The sequence below is a fragment of the Bos grunniens genome, chromosome 18 (genome assembly GCF_055505025.1).
Source record: "Bos grunniens cultivar Pamir isolate PY7600 chromosome 18, Bosgru_T2T1.0, whole genome shotgun sequence".
NCBI lineage: Eukaryota > Metazoa > Chordata > Mammalia > Artiodactyla > Bovidae > Bos > Bos grunniens.
Window position 1 is genome coordinate 64,252,151 of NC_141182.1, and position 20,119 is coordinate 64,272,269.

General features: G+C 42.7%; 2 protein-coding genes across 16 annotated transcripts in view; one reads left to right on the forward strand and one right to left on the reverse strand.

The window, feature by feature from the left end:
- ZNF667 (zinc finger protein 667) overlaps nucleotides 1–10,134 on the forward strand; it is a 42,261-nt gene extending 32,127 nt beyond the window's left edge. For 2 of the 7 annotated variants that reach the window (XR_015146580.1, XR_015146582.1), the window contains 2 exons: nucleotides 1–140; nucleotides 9,801–10,134. Coding sequence is in view for 2 of the 7 variants with exons in the window: in XM_086354786.1 (XP_086210912.1) it covers nucleotides 1–8 (8 nt within the window). In the remaining 5 variants the exon portion in view is untranslated. Of the gene's footprint in view, nucleotides 1,169–8,937; nucleotides 9,159–9,800 lie in introns of those variants that run through there. The other 5 variants (XR_015146581.1, XR_015146578.1, XM_086354786.1 and 2 more) reach the window with 3 other exon arrangements.
- The window catches only part of ZNF583 (zinc finger protein 583), a 22,433-nt gene continuing 3,019 nt past the window's right edge, over nucleotides 706–20,119 (reverse strand). The window contains exons 1-6 of one of the 9 annotated variants that reach the window (XM_086354808.1): nucleotides 14,718–14,831; nucleotides 13,342–13,521; nucleotides 13,093–13,178; nucleotides 7,828–7,954; nucleotides 7,465–7,560; nucleotides 706–2,767 (exon numbers count right to left, since the gene is read on the reverse strand). In XM_086354808.1, coding sequence (XP_086210934.1) covers nucleotides 1,308–2,767; nucleotides 7,465–7,560; nucleotides 7,828–7,954; nucleotides 13,093–13,101 — 1,692 coding nt within the window. In that variant the 5' untranslated portion in view covers nucleotides 13,102–13,178; nucleotides 13,342–13,521; nucleotides 14,718–14,831 and the 3' untranslated portion in view covers nucleotides 706–1,307. Of the gene's footprint in view, nucleotides 2,768–5,445; nucleotides 5,505–5,622; nucleotides 5,845–7,464; nucleotides 7,561–7,827; nucleotides 7,955–13,092; nucleotides 13,179–13,341; nucleotides 13,522–14,717; nucleotides 14,832–20,119 lie in introns of those variants that run through there. The other 8 variants (XM_086354809.1, XM_086354807.1, XM_086354814.1 and 5 more) reach the window with 8 other exon arrangements.

Sequence of the window (20,119 nt, forward strand, 5' to 3'; positions counted from 1 at the left end):
TCACATGAGAATTGGTTCCAGCACTGATTGCACGAAGCCTTCAGGAGTCAGGAAGTAATAAAGTGTAAAACAAGTCAGATGTAAGACAACAGGCAGTAGTTTGAACTGTGGAAAAGTGGAAAACAAATGCCCATCTAAAGGTACTTATTTTAAATTTCACACAAATCAAACATGTTTATGAGTTTTGACTTATAGTTTTGATTTCTTTTCCCTCTGGTCTTGGAATTACAGCTTAGAAACTAACACCTTTTCTATTTAAATGACATGGATTTAACATGATTCATCTACCTGGAATTAGGAACGTGAGTAAAATTTTGTTTTCTAATCTTCTTTGGTTATTGATCTTTTAAAGTTTTCTGTCTTTTGAGGACTATATTGCCTTTGTCTAAATGTAAATGACGAATACATCTCAGTAAATTTTACTTATTACAATTGATGTTTAACACCTGGTTTCTTAAAAGTGTTGAATATATAATGAAGTTAATTTTTCTTATCAACAAAATCATATTTCCTTGTTTGTACTGAAACAGAAGCAACCATCTTAACTCTATCATCATGAACTCCAGCATTAACTCTACTGTGTTGGATGCCCTTTCCACTCAGCTTCAGAACAAGGGCTGCTCTTTCTACTCAAAAGTCTTTAGTCTCCTGGGTCTTGAGCTGTTTTGTTATTTCACCAATAATCACTGCTAAGATGATCAGGTCTTCTTTGTATACAGTTATCTTTTTATTTTACATTAATGTTTATTGATTATGCTAGGCACTGTGCTGAGCAATTTACATGCATTATCTCATTTAATCCTCCCATTAACTTTTGAGGTAGTACCATTATTATTTCTGTAATAGAAATAAAAAGACAAGATGCTTACAAGGGACAAAATGTTTCTCCACAACTAGAGGGCTAGAAAATGGAACAGTAAGAACTGGAACCCTGATCTAGTTGTTGCTGCAATATGAATTCTGAATTTTGATAAGTAGCCCAGGAATGAGATGGTCACATGAAATGGGACTCTGAAATGTAAAGTGGGACAAGGTACGGGGGGCAGGGGTCTTTTAGACTATTTTGAGCAATGTGCACCTTGCCCTAAGCCCTATGGGATGCCAGTGAAGGGTTTTAATGAAGAAGTGATATGGTCAGACTCTTGAAATACAAGTTTGACTGCAATATGGATTACTAACAGGAAATGGTAAATACAGGGGGGTGGGTTAGAAAGCCCTTCCCATCGTCTGTGTCAAATAGATTATTGTGTATTGGACAAACATTAATAGAATGGAAATGGATTAATGGAGTCAGATTCAAGGCATATTTAGGAGATAAAACCTACAGGTCTTGGCAGCTGACTGGACATAGAGGCTGAAGGGGAGGAAAGAGTCAAGAATGACTCCATAGTGTGGATTCTCTCATGATGAGCGAGGTGTGCTCGCTGCCTGAAAGATTTCCTGCAGTCCTTACACTCATAGGGTCTCTCTCCAGTATGAATTCTCTGATGTAGAGTTAGAGACCCACTGTAGCTAAAGGCTTTCCCACAAATGTTACATTCATAAGGTTTCTCTCCAGTATGAATTCGCTGATGCTGAGCAAGGCCTGCATTCTGGCTAAACGTTTTCCTACATTCCTTACACATGTAAGGTTTCTCTCCAGTATGACTTCTCTGATGTTGTGCAAGTGACGAACTGTTGCTAAAGGCCTTCCCACATTCAATACATTCATAGGGTTTCTCTCCAGTGTGAACCCTCTGATGCTGATCAAGGTATGCGATCTGGCTGAAGGCTTTCCTACATACTTTACATTCATAAGGTTTCTCTCCAGTATGAACCCTCTGGTGTTGAGCAAGGTGTGCATACTGGCTGAAGGTTTTCCTACATTCCTTACATTCATAGGGTCTCTCTCCTGTATGAATCCTCTGATGTACAATTAGGTATCCACGATGGCTAAAGGCTTTCGCACACACGTGACATACATAAGGTTTCTCTCCGGTGTGAATTCTCTGATGCTGAGCAAGAAATGAACCATTACTAAAGGCCTTTCCACACTCGATACATTCAAAAGGTCTCTCTCCAGTATGAACTCTCTGGTGTTGAGTCAGGTGTGCAATCTGGCTGAAGGCCTTTTTACACTCTTTACACTGATAAGGTTTCTCTCCAGTGTGAACTCTCTGGTGTTGAGCAAGGTGGGCATTCTGGCTGAAGGCTTTCCTGCATTCCTTACACTCATAGGGTTTCTCTCCAGTGTGGATTCTCTTATGTTGAGCTAGGTTTGCACTCTGACTGAAAGTTTTCCCACATTCGACACATGCATAGGGCTTCTCTCCAGTATGAATTCTCTGATGAAGAGTGAGAGATGAGCTCTGGTTGAACACCTTCTCACATTCATTACACTTCAAGAGTTTCTTTTCTACATAGACTTTCTTACGTTTCATTTCGATGGGTTTCTTCTGGTAACTTCTCTTTTGTGGCTCATGCTTATTATGTTTCTGCTTTATATCAAAGATTGTATCCTGATGGAAAGTTTGCCAGGACTTAGTATATTCATTACTGTGATCCTCATTTAGGATTTCTCTATGAGTGACAATCAGCTGACTAGCATGTACCTCCTGAGTTCCCAACTGATTCTTAAACCAGTCCTTACTTTTACAGTCTCCTCTCCAACTGGAGCAGTTGAGGTTATAACTAAGATGGCTTCTTCCCATCATCATTACTTTGGATGATTCTTCATAAATAACTTGCTTTGATGGAAATTCCTTATTTTTAAATGTATACTCCCAACCTACAAGATATCAAGAAAACAAACATCTTTTGTATTTATGCATTAGAAAAGAACTTCTAAAACACAAACTGGTAAATGAACTACATACATAAGTTCAAGAATGTAATAGCTGTTAAATGCAGTCTAACAATGAGATTATAAAGAATGAAAATGTAGGAAAATTTATTAAGAACATACCTCATGCATAACTATTAAGGTAACCCATCAGAAAATCACAGTCATTATATATATATAAATATAAGTCTGCAAACACCCTTCCTCTCTCGCCTCAGGTTAGCCTGCATTCAAGGTAAGTTCGTTAGCTTTAAAAAAGAAAACTTCATGTCAATGTGGCTAAAAAAAAAATCTATTAGATCCCCACATCCCAAAACACACCAGGTGTCATTAATTGCCATGAAAGTGTTAGTCACTCAGTTGTGTCTAACTCTTCGCTACCCCATGGACTGTAGGCCACCAGGCTCCTCTGTCCATGAGATTCTCCAGGCAAGAATACTGGAGTGGGTTGCCATTTCCTTTTCCAGGTGATCTTCCCGACCCCGGGACTGAACCTGCGTCTCCTGCATTGCAGGCGGGTTCTTTACTGTCTTGAGCCACCAGGGAACCCTATTAATTGCCACAGGCTAGATATATAAAACTCTATGGTTAAACTTTAGCAGTCTGAAAATAGTCTTCCTGAGTTATCATTTTCTGTGTGATATGTTCCACCCAAGTGTAAATTTTCAGCTGATACTCAAGCCAAGATGCCTTCATATTGAAATAAGTTTGTTTCAAATTGTTGGTTTTATTAATCTGCCATAGGCCTTTATTTGCCTTATCTTTTCCACTCCTAAATCAAATCACCTATTACTCTGTTCAAGACTTTCCAGTGGTTTCTCACCTTATCTGTAGTAAAACCAGACTTCCTATTATGATTTACAAAAGCAATGTAGCACAGAAACATAAATGTAAAATGATACAAAATTATAGCAAATAAAATCCAGGAAAATATGAAAGCATAATCCTGACCAAATGGAGTTCATCCCACAAATGCAAGGTTGGTTTCATATATGAAAATCAGTATAATTCACCACATTAACAGATTAAAGATAGAAATCATATGGTTGTCAATCAGTATAGAAGTATTTCACTAAATTTAACATGTTTATTATAAAAATTCTCAGCAAAGTAGGAATAGAAAGGAACTTCCTCAAGCTGATAAGGGCATCTAAGAAATATCTGTAACAACTTAATGGTGAAAGAGTGAATACATTTCCCCTTAAGATTGAGAACAGAGCAAGTATATTTGCTCTTAACCAATGCTATTCAACAGTACAAGAAATCCTAGCTATTTCAGTAAGAAATAAAGTTGTATCTGCAGATAACATTACTTTTCATGGTTTCCCTGGTTGCTCAGCTGGTAAAGAATCTGCCTGCAATGCAGGAGACCTGGATTCAATCCCTGGGTTGGGAAGATCCCCTGGAGAAGTGAACAGCTCTCCACTCCAGTATTCTGGCCTGGAGAATTCCATGGACTGTATAGTCCATAGGGTCGCAAAGAGTCAGAGACGACTGATCACACATGCACACATTACTGGAAAAAACTTATATCTAAAAAATTATGTATCTTATATCCATAAAACTGTATCTCTTTCTATATAGATATATAAATATAATAATTATAAGAAGCCACTACACTGGATATGACAAAATACTGCTAATAGAACTAAGACTGTAAAAAATGGCTAAATTTCAGGAATTGGAAAACAATGGTATTAGGATGTCAATAATAAAACAATGATATTAGTTCCCTCTAAATTGATACATAGATTCAACACAATCCCAAACAAAACCCCAGCAGGATTTTTAGGTAGAAATGCTCAACTTCATTCTAGAATTTATATGGAAATGCAAATGATCTATTAAAATAGTCAAAGTGATTTTACAAATTCAACTGGTGTCAAAATTTACTATAAAGCTATAGTAATCAGGACAGTCTGGTACTGGTCAAAGGACAGACATACATAGATCAATGGAAAAGAACAGAGTTCAGAACTTAACCCACACATACATGGTCAACTGATTTTCAACAAAGATACCAAAAAGACAATATAATGGGGAAGGGAAAGTCTTTTAAAAAAGGGCACTGGAGCAACTGTGTATCTGAAAAACAGCCACAGACTCATACAGAGAACACACTGGTTGCCGAAGGGGAGGAGGGCTGGGGAGGGAAGGATCCGGAGTTCGGACTAGGGCTGCAGACTGTCATACAGGATGGCAAACCGGGCCCCCTGTGGAGCACAGGGAGCGACACGTGCGGACCCCTGAGCCGCTCTGCTGTACAGCAGAAATCAACACAGCACTGTAATCAGCTGTACTTCAATAAAATCATTTTAAATAAAAAATAACTTCAGAAGATATGGTGAGGATATGGAGCACACGAACTCTACTACAAATGCTGAAGGGAATGAAAATACCATCTACTTGGAGAACTAAAGTGATACATATTCCTGTCATATGACTCAGTTTTTCTACTTTTTTTTTAAGCTGGTATTAAAAAAATTTTTTTAATCCCTTTCCTGTGTTGTGTTAGCTTCTGCTGTACAGCAAAGTGCGACTACATGTGTGCATGTATCCCCTCCCTCTTGAGCCTTCCTCCCACAACCCCCACCCGTTTCTCCACTTTTAGATATTTACCTAAGAGAAATGAAAATGTATGTCCCCACAAAGTCCTGTACGTGACCACTTCATATTGCCCACACTGCAAACAACCCAAAGGTGCATCAGTAGGTGAGTGGCAAAACAGAGGTGTGGACCGTCTGCACGCTAGACTGACACTCAGCAACAAAAAGGGTAAATCACTCACACGTGCAACAGTGTGATTTTCAAAATAAATTTTGATGGTGAAGTAAACCGAATAGTATGATTCCATTTAGTTTAAATGCAAACTAATCTAAAACAACAAAGGTTCGTTTGGAGCCAGAGTGGAGAAGAATGGACTGCAAAAAGGCACAAGCTAGCTTCTGGGGTGATGGAAACATTTTGTGTCTTCATTACAGTGATGGTTTCATGGATGTAGACAGCTGTCAGAACTCATCACACTGTAATTTACATAAATGCAATTTACTGTCTTATAAAGTTAAGAAAAATTATGGATGGAAACAAAGACTAAGTAAAGACAGACTTTAGTGACATCAAGTAAAAGTCATGTAACAAGCATTTACACTGAAAATACTCTAACTTGGAACCTATAGAATAGTTAAAAAAAAAAAAAGCTATATATTAGGTCATATAAAATCCTCAACTCGTTAGAAAATAGAATTAGTAGTAACTGCTATCCTGATCAAATATGATAGAACAATTTGATCAAAATACAGTAAAACCAGAAAACTTTCTGTTAAACAAACTGTTATGTAAATGGGAATTAAAAGAAAAGTTGTCTAGGAAATGGAAATAAAACCACTAAATATCAAATACAGCTGAAACTATATTAAGAAATTAAAACCTCTAATAATTTCATTAGTGAATTAAGAGACAATGAAATAATAGTTTAAGCTTTTTTCAGTTTTTCAGCATTTTCCAACAAATAGAAACAAAGTAAATCTAAGGAATTAGTAAAAAGAAAAACAGAAAATAGAGAATTAGAAAAAGGGAGAATGATGAAGCTATATTTTATATTAACAGATATAGCCAAAAGCTGGAATTTAAAAATAAATAAGCAAAACTGATTCATGAGTAGCAACCTAACAACTAAAAAAATTAGCTATATAAAATAAGAAATTAAAATAGGATATTTTATACTACAGTACAAAACAAAAAGAATTGTAAGCAATTATGCTCAGGTTCATGGAAATAAACCTGATAACTATCTAGAAAAATTAAAATTTATATAATTTAACCCAAGGAGGAAGCTATCAGGAGGCCACTTACCAGAGGACACTGAGAAAGCTATCAAAGGTCTACTTCCCTACAGAGGCCCTGGTAAAGAGTTTTTCTTCCAAACTTTAAGACTGCTGACCTCATTCCTTCACACTAACATCTAATCAGACTGTTTTCCTAGCCTCCACTTCCCTCCAGTGGTATGCTGCACTTCTTCACTAGGAAATCTTCCCATAAGATAATTCTCTTACTGTCCTAAGTCAAATTCATCTTTTCTTCTACAAACCTGTTCTTCCTTTTGACTTGTTTCTGTTAAATGCTATCACCTTCCAGTTACCCAGACTTGAAGAAAATACTACCAGAAGTATTTTTCCTTTTATGGTTTATAAACGTCAGAATTATCCTAAAAATTTAATAGAATGATTTTCTCAAAGTAGAAACCTGAATCTTGGTAAGAGATTAAGTGAATAAATAAATGAATCAGTCCATCAGTCTAAAAGGAATGAATGAGTGAAAAGGAAAAAAAAAATGCATTACTGCATCTAGATGTTTAAACACAGGATTGGAGCAACTTGTGTAAAACTGAAAAGCAAAGACAAGGAGACGCTGTGACATTTGGATCCAGAGAACAGGAAGAGGTTATCTGAGAGGACAGTACTGTGTGAGAGAGTGAATCCGAGGAGAGTTTAGTTGGGGAGCTCAGGCCAGAGACACCTCTGTCTCTTCCCAGGCCTGGAGCCCTTTGACGCTACCCAGGAAGCATCAGTTAGGAGCTGGACTTTTCAGACTAGCTGAGCTTTTCCTGGCAGGGGTCTCTCCAGCCCTGGGTCTTGCTCACTCACCAGGGCATGCTCCCCTCGGCCCCTCCTCCTTCACCATCCAGGGCTCCTTTCCTTGCTCCAGTAATGAGATCACATCCGGCTTAGAAACCGAAACGCCTGCTCACAAGAAATAAAAAGGGGCATTAGCCAGGCCCATCAGTCAGATCAAGCTGCTTGGTCACTGGGAAGGGGAGGGAGCTGAGGGCAAGGTGACGAGTTCTGGGGGTGGGGAGACGGAGCTGCATGAACATCCAACCAAGCTGCCAACTCCACAGAGCTACACTCATCTGGGGGAGCAGTAGTGAGGTGCAGCAGAGGCTCCCCAAACGTGGCACTGGAAAGCAGCCTCCGTGCGGATTCCGCCTTACAGGGAGACCTCCTCACCCAGCGATACCAGGCTCCTGTAGTTGTCCAGCATCACCGTCCTGTACAGACTCCTCTGAGCAGGGTTCAGCCATTCCCACTCCTCTTGCGAGAAATTGACAGCCACGTCCCTAAATGTCACCAGATCCTGAAATGACACAGACACGTTCCTGCTCGACTGGTGTTCTTACCCTCACATGAGTATAGTTTAAAAAGTTAAATGGCCTGTGTTCTTAGAAATACTGCATATAGTGAAATTTTCTGTCAGGATCTTGGGGTCTGTGCAACATGACTTCTCTGTGCTTAGTCTTGATACTCTGTCATGGAAAGTACACAATTTCAGAGACTGTACTGATGGAGAAAAGATACAAGTGAAAATTGGCAAGAACAGAACACTGTAAACAATCAAATGTGAAATAATTCAGTACTCAAACTACATGCTAGAGCATTTCTCAGTGTGGAAAATCAGGACAGACTGGAGCAGTGAAAAAAGGCCTCGAGGAGGAGGCAGAAACAGGGGTTAGGGTCAATTTTTATGTGCTTTTTCCCAAATTATGCAACTGAATGATCAGTGTTCCAGCTGTATCAATTAGGTATATATAAAAATATATTTGATGCTCACTGTATTGGTACTCTAAAATTACATAGAAATGTAATAAAAGCAGTAAAGAAGTTTTATGGTGATTTTGCAAAAATATAACTTAAATGTATGCCATTACAGAGAACAATCAGGAACAACAAAAGATTACATAACAGCTCTTGATAACATCACTACGTTTTAAAGACAGTTGTTAACTTACCATACCCCCTAAAAGACAAAGTAATAGTAATTTTAACCACTATTAAGTTAAATAGGGAGCATTTCAAATGTGATAATGCAGTGCATCACAAAACACCTACAGCTCTCACTAGAGAAACACACCCAGTTGTGCACACCTGGGTTGTGTGAACAAGAGTTGCTGAAATGTTCCCACATAGCTCTCAAATACCATGGTTAAATTAAGGATCTTTGTAACATGAAATGAGACCTAGTCTGCTTCCCCAAAATTAAGAAAATACAGATTCTTCCTAATGTAAGTCTGCTCCAGACTTAATTTTTTTTGGCTGTATGATCTGGTACGTGCTTTACAGGTTTGGCACATTCAGAGCAAAACCTACCCTTAAGCTGAACTGACACGCAGCTGCCCTCAACGGCACACGCTCAAACAGCCGAGCCGACCTGTCAGATACTGGAATCCTTCCACGCTGGCTGGTGAACAGCGGCTGCAGGGAGCCCCACGGGCGGCCATCCTCCCCACAGTCCAGGAGGGAGGGGACGCCCGCCCTGCATCAGCGTCCAGGACCCCATTGGGGTAAGTTCTGGATGTGTCCTGGCTGGAGGGGTCGTCAAATATGAATGTCACTCCTATTAACGTGCCTCCTGACAGAGTAGTAATACCCTTACTGAAGATGCATTTAAGCCTATCAGGGATGCTACACGGAAACATTTTTAATGGGAAGAAAAAAAATGAGTCAGTATATGAGTAACTGTCTGAGTAATGGACAAAAACGTTAAGGAAGCTACAAGTGAAGTGAAAGGACACCACGAGACATCAGTTACGTTCTCAGCTTCTATCTTACGTGCTTCAACCTCAAAAACCACTTCTTAACAAAGGGAAATCTGGGAAGTGGGTGAAGGCTTCAAGGAAGGCAACACGGGTTGGGTTTAAAAGATGAAACTTGTGCTAGATAGGACTGGGCACCATCAATCATAAATTCTATTAAAATTCAACCACTTCAATACACTCTTTAAAACTGTGTGCAAAAAAAAGTGTTCCACACACCATGTTTTCTGTAGTAGAGGCCAGGCAGGTTGTGCCAGGTAAAGTTCTTATGTTTTTTACTTGCACACACACACATGGATTCTGGGTTTTGATGACCCGACGATCATTTTCCTCTTACCCGATGAGATCTGAATACTTTTCAAATGTCTTTATTTTGATTCTATAAAACAGGAATCTTATACCATTTTGTCACCTTATTAAAGAAGCCCAGGAAATAATGTCTGGAGAGAGCCATCAAGATGGCAGAGTAGCAAGACATGAAGCCCACCTTCTCCCACAAATACGAAAGTGAAAGACAGGATTCTCACAGCAGCAAGAGAAGAACAGAGAGTTAGTTACAAGGACACCCCCATGTGGCTCTCAGGTGACTTCTCTACAGAAACACTGCAGGACAGAAGGGACTGGAAAGATGCGTTCAAAGACTTGAAAGGGAAAAACTTGCAGCCTAGGCTACTCTGATGGCAAGATTATGTAGAATAAAAAAAATTTTTTGAAAGAAAGAAAATAGCGCCTGGTATTTCTACCCAGTGTTTTTTTCCCCTTTCTAAGTTAAAAACTCAGAAGTCCTAACCCCCAACATCTACCTATCTCCTATAAGCAGTCAAAATGCACAGTATGTATTTGTTCACGTTCCCTTACACAGACATATCTATGATTACGTATTCATTTACTGATAACATCACTCTTGTTAGATGCATATTATTATCAATACATAATGTAAATCAGCCATATCTGATTTACTAACCCCTTGATTATTTTCAATTATGTCAGTCTTAATTTTTCACTATGATGTTACAAAGGTCTCTAGTTGTTGTCTTAAAATATATTCCTAAAAGTTCTTCTCTCCATTAAGACTAGGATTTCCCAACTTAACATCAGAAAAAAGTTTAAATTACACTATTCTGGCCTAGTCAGAAAAGGACGTAATGAAAAAAAAATAAATAAATAAATCAGGTTGGGACTGAAGTTTTGACCTGTAGTCAAAGAAATACTAATAAGTTTTTCAGGTAGAAGGAAAATGGAACAAAATGAAAAATAAAAGGAAAATGGAAGCACTGTAGCACAGGAAGAAACTCAGAGCCCCGAAACAATAACTAAATATAACATCTGCTACTGATGATATAGGGGAGTTACCTTGTTGAGAAAGTAGCAAAAGTACCAACTACAGAAGGAAGATTACAGAGGGAAGAAAGATGATCATTACAGTAAGAAGTAACGGATACATATTATCCTAAAGTGGCCACTAAAAGAGTAATAAATAGCCTGTCTGTGAGAATAGAGAAAAAATAAAACATATACTGTTTTATAAGAGGCTTCCCAGGTGGCCAATATAGGAGACACGAGTTCAATCCCTGGGTTGGGAAGATCCCCTGGAGAAGGAAAAGGCAACCCACTCCAGTGTTCTTGCCTGGAGAATCCCGTGGACAGAGGAGCCTGGCAGGCTACAGTCCTGCTCCTACTCCTGCTAAGTCGCTTCAGTCGTGTCCAACTCTGTGTGACCCCATAGACGGCAGCCCACCAGCTCCTCTGTCCACGGGATTCTCCAGGCAAGAACACTGGAGTGGGTTGCCATTCCCTTCTCCCGGGCTACAGTCCATGGGGTCACAAAGAGCCAGACACGACTGAGTGACTAACTTTCACTTTCATGTAAGATAAAGATAAAATCTTAAAAATGAGCTGAGATTTGAACAACAGTCTACATAAAGTGGGAGAGCTAGCCAGGCCATCCTCTAGGGGAAGAGAGTTAACAGATGAGGAAGGAGCAAATGCAAACGTTCAGAAATAGAGAGGAGCTTGGAACGTTTGAGGGACAGCAAGCCGACCAGCGTGACTGGAGCAGACAGCAGTGAAGACGGGAGGAAATGAGGTCTGAGCGCCGGGAGCTGGGCTGTGTGGGACGTGAGAAGCAAGGGAAGGACACAGGACCTCATTCCGTGGAGAAGTGACGTGCTCCAGGACCCCGAGCACTCTGCCCCCAGGAGCCCTTCACTGTCCTGCCACCCTTCTCACGGCATCCGGTGCTGACCCTCAGGAGTACAGCCTGCTGCCTCTGACAGTCACCAACAGTGACGTCTGCACTTCACTCCTTCCTTGGCCTCTTTTTCCTCATTCGGAAAACAGTGTCTCAGAAAACCAGGTTACTCATAATTTTCTTTCTGGCTTTATCATTTTATGAACCTAGAACTCTGGTGTCTAAATAGACTAGCTCGTAGCCACATGTGGTTATTTAAATCAATTAACGTTTTAAAATTCAGTCCTTCAGTCACACAAGTCCGTACACGTGGCTAGCTGCCACGGTGCTGGGCCGTGCAAACAAAGCATCTCTGCCACCAATCGTCACAGTGCTGCTCTGTGTGATATAAAACAAGACAAAGATGTAGCAGTTTGTGGTTTTATTTTTTGTATTTAATCTAGAGAATGTTTTTAGCCTCAAAGTATGAGGAAGAAAAAAATTTCAAGTGAACATCCAGCCCTTCTCCTCTGATTTAAAATATCATTACACTATCATATAATAAACTAGTAGTAAATTCCCTGAAGACAGTATCTATTTTTTTAAGCACAGTGTTGCCAGCACTTAACATACAGCAAGTCTTTAATAACTATATGCTCAGTGGGTGAGTAAGTATTCTCCCTTTGTACCTGTACTTGTTTCTGGACGTTATGTGCTCATCTTTTTGCTTCTCTGGCCCCCATTCTATATTATTTACTGATTTTGTTATTACAGATGTAAGCAGCCAGTTTTTAATGTATATCCAATATTCCCTCCTATCAGTCTCCTTTTTCAAAAAATGTCCTGCAGTTTTCCATATTAACTCTACTAACCTTCACAGAATGATGCTGAATATTCGGTCTGTGGCCTGATGCTAACTCAGGATATCTCATTACTCCCATGGAGTCCTACTCATTAATGCTCACCCAGTGCCTGAAGAAAACTCCTGCCTAGCTGACCCACTCTTTAATACTCAAGACACAGCAAATCCCACTCCTCAAAACCACCCTGAGCAAGAGACCCTGTCCTGTACCACAGCTAAGACTTCCCCAGCAGTCCCTGTCTACTGTCAAACTCAGGTCCGTGGAAAAGCTCAAAACTGTTGATCACATCTTAACACCCACTTTGACCTCAATGAATCAAGTCCCTCCAGCGAAGATTTTCATATTCCACCAAGGAGTGTATTTTGGCCTCTTAAGACCTCCCAACTGAACACCTCACCCACAGCAAGTGCTAAACTGTTTCTTGAATAGAAGATGAAAATTCTATCTGAGAGGGGAAAAAAAAGGAAGCTCGCTGCGCTTTGCGGGTGGTGGGGGGGGGTGGGAATCTCCTTTCACCAGATTGGAAAACATGAGGACCAGGTCACTGAATGAATGGAACTTCAGTAGAGTGGGGAATTTCAGAAGAAAAGCAAAATGTCCATGTAAAATCTGAAAAAACAAGGCATTAAGAGAAGAAATATTTCCTTACCTCGGACATGGCTTTAAGAAATTATGACAGCTCTTCTGCCCTCCTCCTTCTGGCTCCTCTCTGAGCAGTGTTCAGAGAAAACACAGCTGGAGAGGGAGGAAGAAAACATAAAATGCCAGGCCTGCCCAAAGCTCTCAGCATTGTCAGCCGAGAAAGTCTCCTTTCCTTCTGGCTGCCCTTCTCCCCACCACAGAAGTAAAGAAGAGGTGTCACTCAATTGGTCTTTGCTATCTAAATCCTTCCACCTACCTGCTTTAAGTACAGTTGATCTATAGTGTTACATTAGTTTCAAGTGTTCAACATAGTGACTCAGTATCTTTAGAGATTATACTCCACTTAAGGGCTTCCCAGGTGGTTCGAGTGGTAAAGAACCCGCCTAACAATGCAGGAGACATAGGAGACACTTTGATCCCTGGGTCAGGAAGATCCCTGGAGAAGGAAACGGCAACCCACTTCAGTATTCTTGCCTGGAGAATCCCAAGGACAGAGGAGCCTGGTGGGCTACAGTCCATGGGCTCCCAAAGAGTCCTACATGACTTAAGCAATTTAACACGCTCATACTCCATTTAAATCTCCCACGTGCTTTAGATCTCAATATGCAACATAAACTCTCTGTGCATAAGATAGCTCCTCGTTTATAAGAATAACAGCACCCTTCAGAGTGGCACTGCCAAGTAAGGGGTATGTCCCCCTTCACAAGTAAGGGTATTCATCAGTGAAATTATCCAAGGCTTCATGCTCAAGCAGCTGAGCCCAACCGGGATCCAGATCTGCCTCCTTAGTCTCTTCACTAGAGGATGACATTGAAGGGAAATGTGTCCCCACCCTTTCTACAAAGATGAGATTAAAAAGCTACAAAGTGAATGCCTCAGAGAAAGCATCTTTACACAGGGTAGCCCGCACAGGGGTCGTGTGGTCTGGAGGACCCTGGACCAAAGAGGACTTCCTGCTTCTGGTCCTGGCTTATAAAACACACCGGAAAACCATTCGCTCAACTTTTCTAAGAAATTTCCTCGGGGGGTGGGGAGGGTGTGCAGGTGCAGGGACATGCAGAAACTGTCACCGCAACTCCCTAAGTTACGAGTTACTGTCCACGAACTCCCCCGCCTTGGCGAGTACAGCGGCAGTGGAAGGACCTTCGGTGCCGGAGGAGGTCAAGGCCGGCGCTCAGGGCTCTGCCCGCCGGGCCCGAGGCCGTGTCCTCCCCAGCTCTCTTTCTTCCGTGAACTCCATCTGTCTTCCTCCATCTCGCGTCTGCCCCACTACACAGAGCCCCCAGTCCCGGGGCCCCGGCGCACACACACTCACACACACGCCCCACCGCCCCTCGTGCTGGCGGCTCCCCGGGCGCAGCCTGCGGGGACGCACGGGCACGACGCTGTCTCTCGCGTCCTTAAACTCTCTTCACACACGGCCGCGCGCACTCCCACGCGCAAGGTCACGCACACAGGGGCGCTGTCACGGGCTGTCACACACGGCCAGACTCGGTTCACACGCAGTGACACGCTCGCTCTGCCCACACACGGTCACGCACACCCTGCCCCCGGCTCCCACCGGCCCCGACGCCCTCAGCCGCCCACCCGCCCGCCGGCCGGCCTGCCCACGCGCCGCGCAGGACGCCTCACCTCTCCTCGCCCGGCGCCGAGCAGCCCGCGGCCGGGGCGGGGACTCGATCTCGCCGCGAGCGGCGGTCTCACAAAGGGGCCGCGGCGCCCGGGCGGGCAGCCGGCGCCGGCCGCGGGGGCCGCCGGGAGCTGGAGTCCTGTACCGGTCCCGGGGCGGCGCGGAGCATGCCGGGACTGCCGGCCCCAGGCGCGGGCAACTTCCGGCTTCGTCCCCTCGGGTCGTCTCTGCCGCGCTCCCGCAGGCCCGGCCTTCCGACCCAGAGCCGACCCGGCCCAGCCCTCAGGCCGGCGGACCCATGGCCCGGCCGCCGAGTCCGCCTAGACCTGGATGGCCGGCGTGAACTGCGCAGGCGCACCTCGCTCGCATCGCCGAGGCGTCCAGAAACGCTGGGCGCGCGTGGCGGCGGGGCTGTGGGGCGCACGCGCAGTGGCCGCGTCCGTGCGGGCGCCGCAGGTGGGGCTCCGAGCCGGCGCTGGGGTACCGCAGACGGCGGGGTGGGTGTGCGGGCCACGGAGAGCGCCGGGGCTCGGGGCTCTTCCTGTAGCCCCTCTGTCCTCCCGAGCCTTTCATTTGCCACTTACTGAGGGGCTACTGTGTGCCAAGCAGGGCTTTCCACATGGCTCAGTGGTAAAGAATCCGCCTGCAAATGCGGAAGACCTGGGTTCCTTCCCTGGGTCCGGAAGATCTCCTGGAGGAGGACGTGGCAACCCACTCCAGTGTTGTTCCCTGGAGAATCCCATGGACAGAGGAGCCTGGCGGGCTAGAGTCTGACAGGAGTGAGCCACCAAGGACAGCACAGTTCGCCGAGCACTGTTGCAGGCGCTGGGGACAACTAGGAACGTGCCAAAATCGCCATCCGCGGAGCTGAGGTTCCAGTGTGGGAGAAATTTAATAGGAAAACAGATACTGATAAATACTGGGAATTGATACACGTTATAAAGAAAAGCAGAGCACAAGGCCATTCTTTCAGTACTTGGTTCTTTAACACCCTCTTGTTCCTATTCAGCGTGTGTCTGAAAATGTTTAATAAACTCCTAGCTCTCGTCCAGTCATGCCTCACCTTTTCTGAAATCGCGTTATAGGATATGGAGCTTCAGAGTAACTTCTCATCAAAGGAACCAATGACAAAAACCTGGAAATGTTTATATGGAAGAAATGTACAAAATGCAAATGTTATATTTACAAAGATATTGAAACACTGTATATAGTAATAACATGTTGAATATACACAACATGGTTAAAAGTAGAGAAATAAATACATTTGTTTGAAATTATAAAACTAATTGTGTGATACTGAAGCAACCTGTATTTCTGGGGCTTTGTTTTTCTTAAAGGGGGAATTAATCTGTTAGAACTACATTGCACTATTGGAAAGCTGTTCCTATATATAAAAAAGTAAAAGGAACACAATCCACAAAAACTAGTTGGTTTTGTGTTTTAACGTTGAAATTCCGACTGTACCTAACCTCTGGCTTTCTGAAACAGTGCAAACATGCAAGTTAAGACGTATCAGTAAACATGCAGGTTTTGCAGCCTTTCCCACATTTCACAGATGTATGAAGAATCTTGAATGCCCATAAAGATGTATGGGCATCTTTACCTTGAAGAAGATAGGTGATAACATTTTTTTTGTTGTTTTCAACTATTACCTTTTAAGCTTCTGTTGGCAGAACCCTCTACAAAGCTTGCATCAAAATTTACTGTGACTTGCATAAAAAACAAATTTATCATTTTCAAATCAATAATCAGCAGATGTCTGCCTAGCACATTAAATTTAATGGAGTAGTCTAAGTACATGATCTTGAGTACTAGAGTATAGAATCCGAGACAGAAGGACCCATTTACTTTGCTCTCATTGTCACAATGAAGATATATTTGTTTTTTCATGGATTAATACTGGAGCAAATTTAAGTCTGTACTCTATTTTGAGTTAAATTTTATAACAGGCGGAGGTCGAAGTTCTTTTGTTGCTGTGGATGTCCAATGGTGCCAGCATTATTTGTTGAAAATGCTATTCTTCCTCCAATAAATTGCTTTAGCACCTGAACACAATTTTAAAATGGGCAAAGGATATGGACAGACATCTCTCCAAAGAATATAAACGAAGTCCAAAGCACTTGAAAAGATGCTCAAATCATCAGTCCTTGCTGCTGCCGCTAAGTCACTTCAGTTGTGTCCGACTCTGTGCGACCCCATAGACAGCAGCCCACCAGGCTCCCCCGTCCCTGGGATTCTCCAGGCAAGAACACTGGAGTGGGTTGCCATTTCCTTCTCCAGCGCATGAAAGTGAAAAGTGAAAGGGAAGTCGCTCAGTCGTGTCTGACCCTCAGCAATCCCAAGGACTGCAGCCCACCAGGCTCCTCCGTCCATGGGAGTTTCCAGGCAAGAGTACTGGAGTGGGGTGCCATTGCCTTCTCCACATCAGTCCTTAGGGAAATTTAAATCAAAACCATGATGACTTGCCATTTCACACCCACAAAAATGGCTGGAATCAAAAAGTCAGACAAACTGTTGGTGAGGATGTGGAGACGCTGAACCTCATACATTGCCAGTGGGAATTTAAAATGAAGTAGCTGCCTTGCAGAAACATTCCAGACATTCCTTAAAAAGCTAGAGTTACTACGTGACCCAGCAATTGCAGTCATAGATGTATATATACCTAAGAAAAATGAAAACACACATCCATGCAGAAACTAGTACACAAATGGTTCCTAACAGCCATTAATAACAGCTCATTAATAATAATGATGGTTGGAACATTATTCATGATGGCCAGAGTGCAAACAACCCAAATGCCCTTATTATTCAGTCATCAACTGTAATAAAAGCAATGATGTACTGACACCAAGCTACAAGGATGAACCTTGAAAACATTACACTATGTGAAAAGCCAGTCACAAAAGACTACGTATTGTATGAGCCCATTTGATATGAAATATCCAGAATAGGCAAAAATGTCAGAGAAAGTAAATCCGTGGTTGTTTGGGCTGAGGGGAGGAAATGAAGAATGAGCAGGAACATCAGGCTTTCTTCTTTGGTGATGAAAATGTTTCAAGTTTAGGTCGTGCTGATAGTTACACAACCCTGTGAATATGCTGAAATACCTCCAAAGAAGAGCTTCCCTGGTGGCTCAGACGCTAACGAACCTGTCTGCAATGTGGGAGACTTGGGTTCGATCCCTGGGTCAGGAAGATCCCCTGGAGAAGGAAATGATGACCCACTCCAGTATTCCTGCCTGGTAAATTCCATGGACAGAGGAGCCTGGTGGGCTACAGTCCATGGGGTCACAAGAGTCGGACGCGACTAACACGTTAGCCACTGAAGAACGAAAGGGAGGGGACCCTGAGAGTAGGGCAGAATGTCCTCAGCTCCCGCAGCGCCTCTGTTCTCGCACTCCTCCTTTGCTCCTCCCCCTCATTTGAACGCCCACAACTACATCTCAGGGAGTGGAGCGCTCCTTCACACATAACATTTAAGGGGGCACCAAAAACCCAAACAGAACCAGAAACCAGAACACACGATACATCGATGAAATGTTTTTAAAAATAAAGATCAATGTAAAAAGTTCATTATGAACAAAAAACATCAAAATCTTAGAGACAAGATCTGGCTACTTTATTAAACCAAGAAGTGACTGAGCACAGCAAGACTGAACTTCACAACCTTGAGAACCTACAGTCCAGAAGACAGTTGCAGATTCGAAGCATCTGATTATCGGCGAGCGCTCTAAAGTGACTACTTTTGTTTTTGTAGCCAGTTATCTGTGAGGAGCTAAATTTGAGACTACAAAGATATCCTGTTATCAATCTTCAGCAACAGCTTTAGAATCAGGATGGCTGAAGATATCTTATAGATCTATCATTCCTTCTACATTCACTGGTTGAAATTCTGTAAGTTCTTTCTCTCCTCATTCAGTCATCACTTATTTTAGTATGAATATATGAAATATGTTCACTTATACTGTTACTCTGGAGGAGGCCATGGCACCCCACTCCAGTACTCTTGCCTGGAAAATCCTATGGACAGAGGAGCCTGGTAGGCTGCAGTCCATGGGGTCACTAAGAGTCGGACACGACTGAGCGACTTCACTTTGACTTTTCACTTTCATGCATTGGAGGAGGAAATGGCAACCCACTCCAGTGTTCTTGCCTGGAGAATCCCAGGGATGGGGGAGCCTGGTGGGCTGCCGTCTATGGGGTCGCACAGAGTCGGACACGACTGAAGTGACTTAGCAGCAGCAGCGCACTGTTACTCTAATTATACTGACGCTCAGATTGTCATAGTTATGCCCACAAAAGCCCTCCTCAAACGGAATCCTGGAGAATATGCTTCAAAGAGCTTCAACAAATATCTACATCCATGTGATCACCAACTCAATCAAGGTATGCAAGATTTCCATCATCCCCCAAATTCCCCTTCCATTCCTTTTCCAACTTTCCCTGAACCTGTGGACCACAGCAACCACTCATCTTTCTGTCCCTACAGTTTTGCACATTCTAGAATTTCCCTTTAAATAGATACATGCACAGCTTAAGAACTCAGGGAGAGTCCTGTGCATATTTCTGGAGCTCTTTCTCCGAGTACCTCCCTCCCATCCTTCCTTCCTCTTCCACACTCCGCTTGGCAAATTCCAGTTACCTGAGTTTCCCCAGCTCTGCTGTTTGTCTCACTTTAGGAAATCTGGTGTGCTCTGCTTGCGTTCCTCCTTCCTGTATTGTCTGCAATATGCCTCCAGAGAGAAAGCCGTTGCTCCTATAGAAGTCATTTATTCTCCCCTCTCTCAGGGACCAAAGTCTCACATTACCAGGTGTCCAGTACCTGAAAAAACTTGTTTCCTACATATTATCTAGTTTTCTATTTGTATATAAAGTGGGATGGCAAGTTTTGTACTATATAAGACCACTGCACTTGTGGGCAGGGGATCCTCTGTGATATGTTTTTAGCATCTCCCCACTTTTGGGCATAAGAAGATATTCCATTCTCATTTTGTACTTTCCCTGCCATCATCCTGGAATCAGACATCACCCCAATAAGCTTTGGTTCCTTTTTATTAGAGAATGGTATTTAGAGACCAAGGTCTGCTTATTGCACTGAGGCATCATTGCTTCTACGCTCCTTCACCAAATAGAGAAGTAGAAAATTATACAAACACACACTTAAAAAAAAAGAGTAAGACTAATTAATTCAAATCAACTTTTATTTTAGAAGTTTTTGATTTACAGAAAAACTGCAAAGATAGTACAGAAGGTTCCCACATACTCTGCACCCAGTTTTGGTTAATTTTTTTTTAACAATTAATGAACCAACACGGATGCATTATTATTAAAGTCCACACTTTCTCTCTCCCACTTTATCTGATGTCCTCTGGTTTTTCCAGGATCTCACTCAGGATACTTATTTT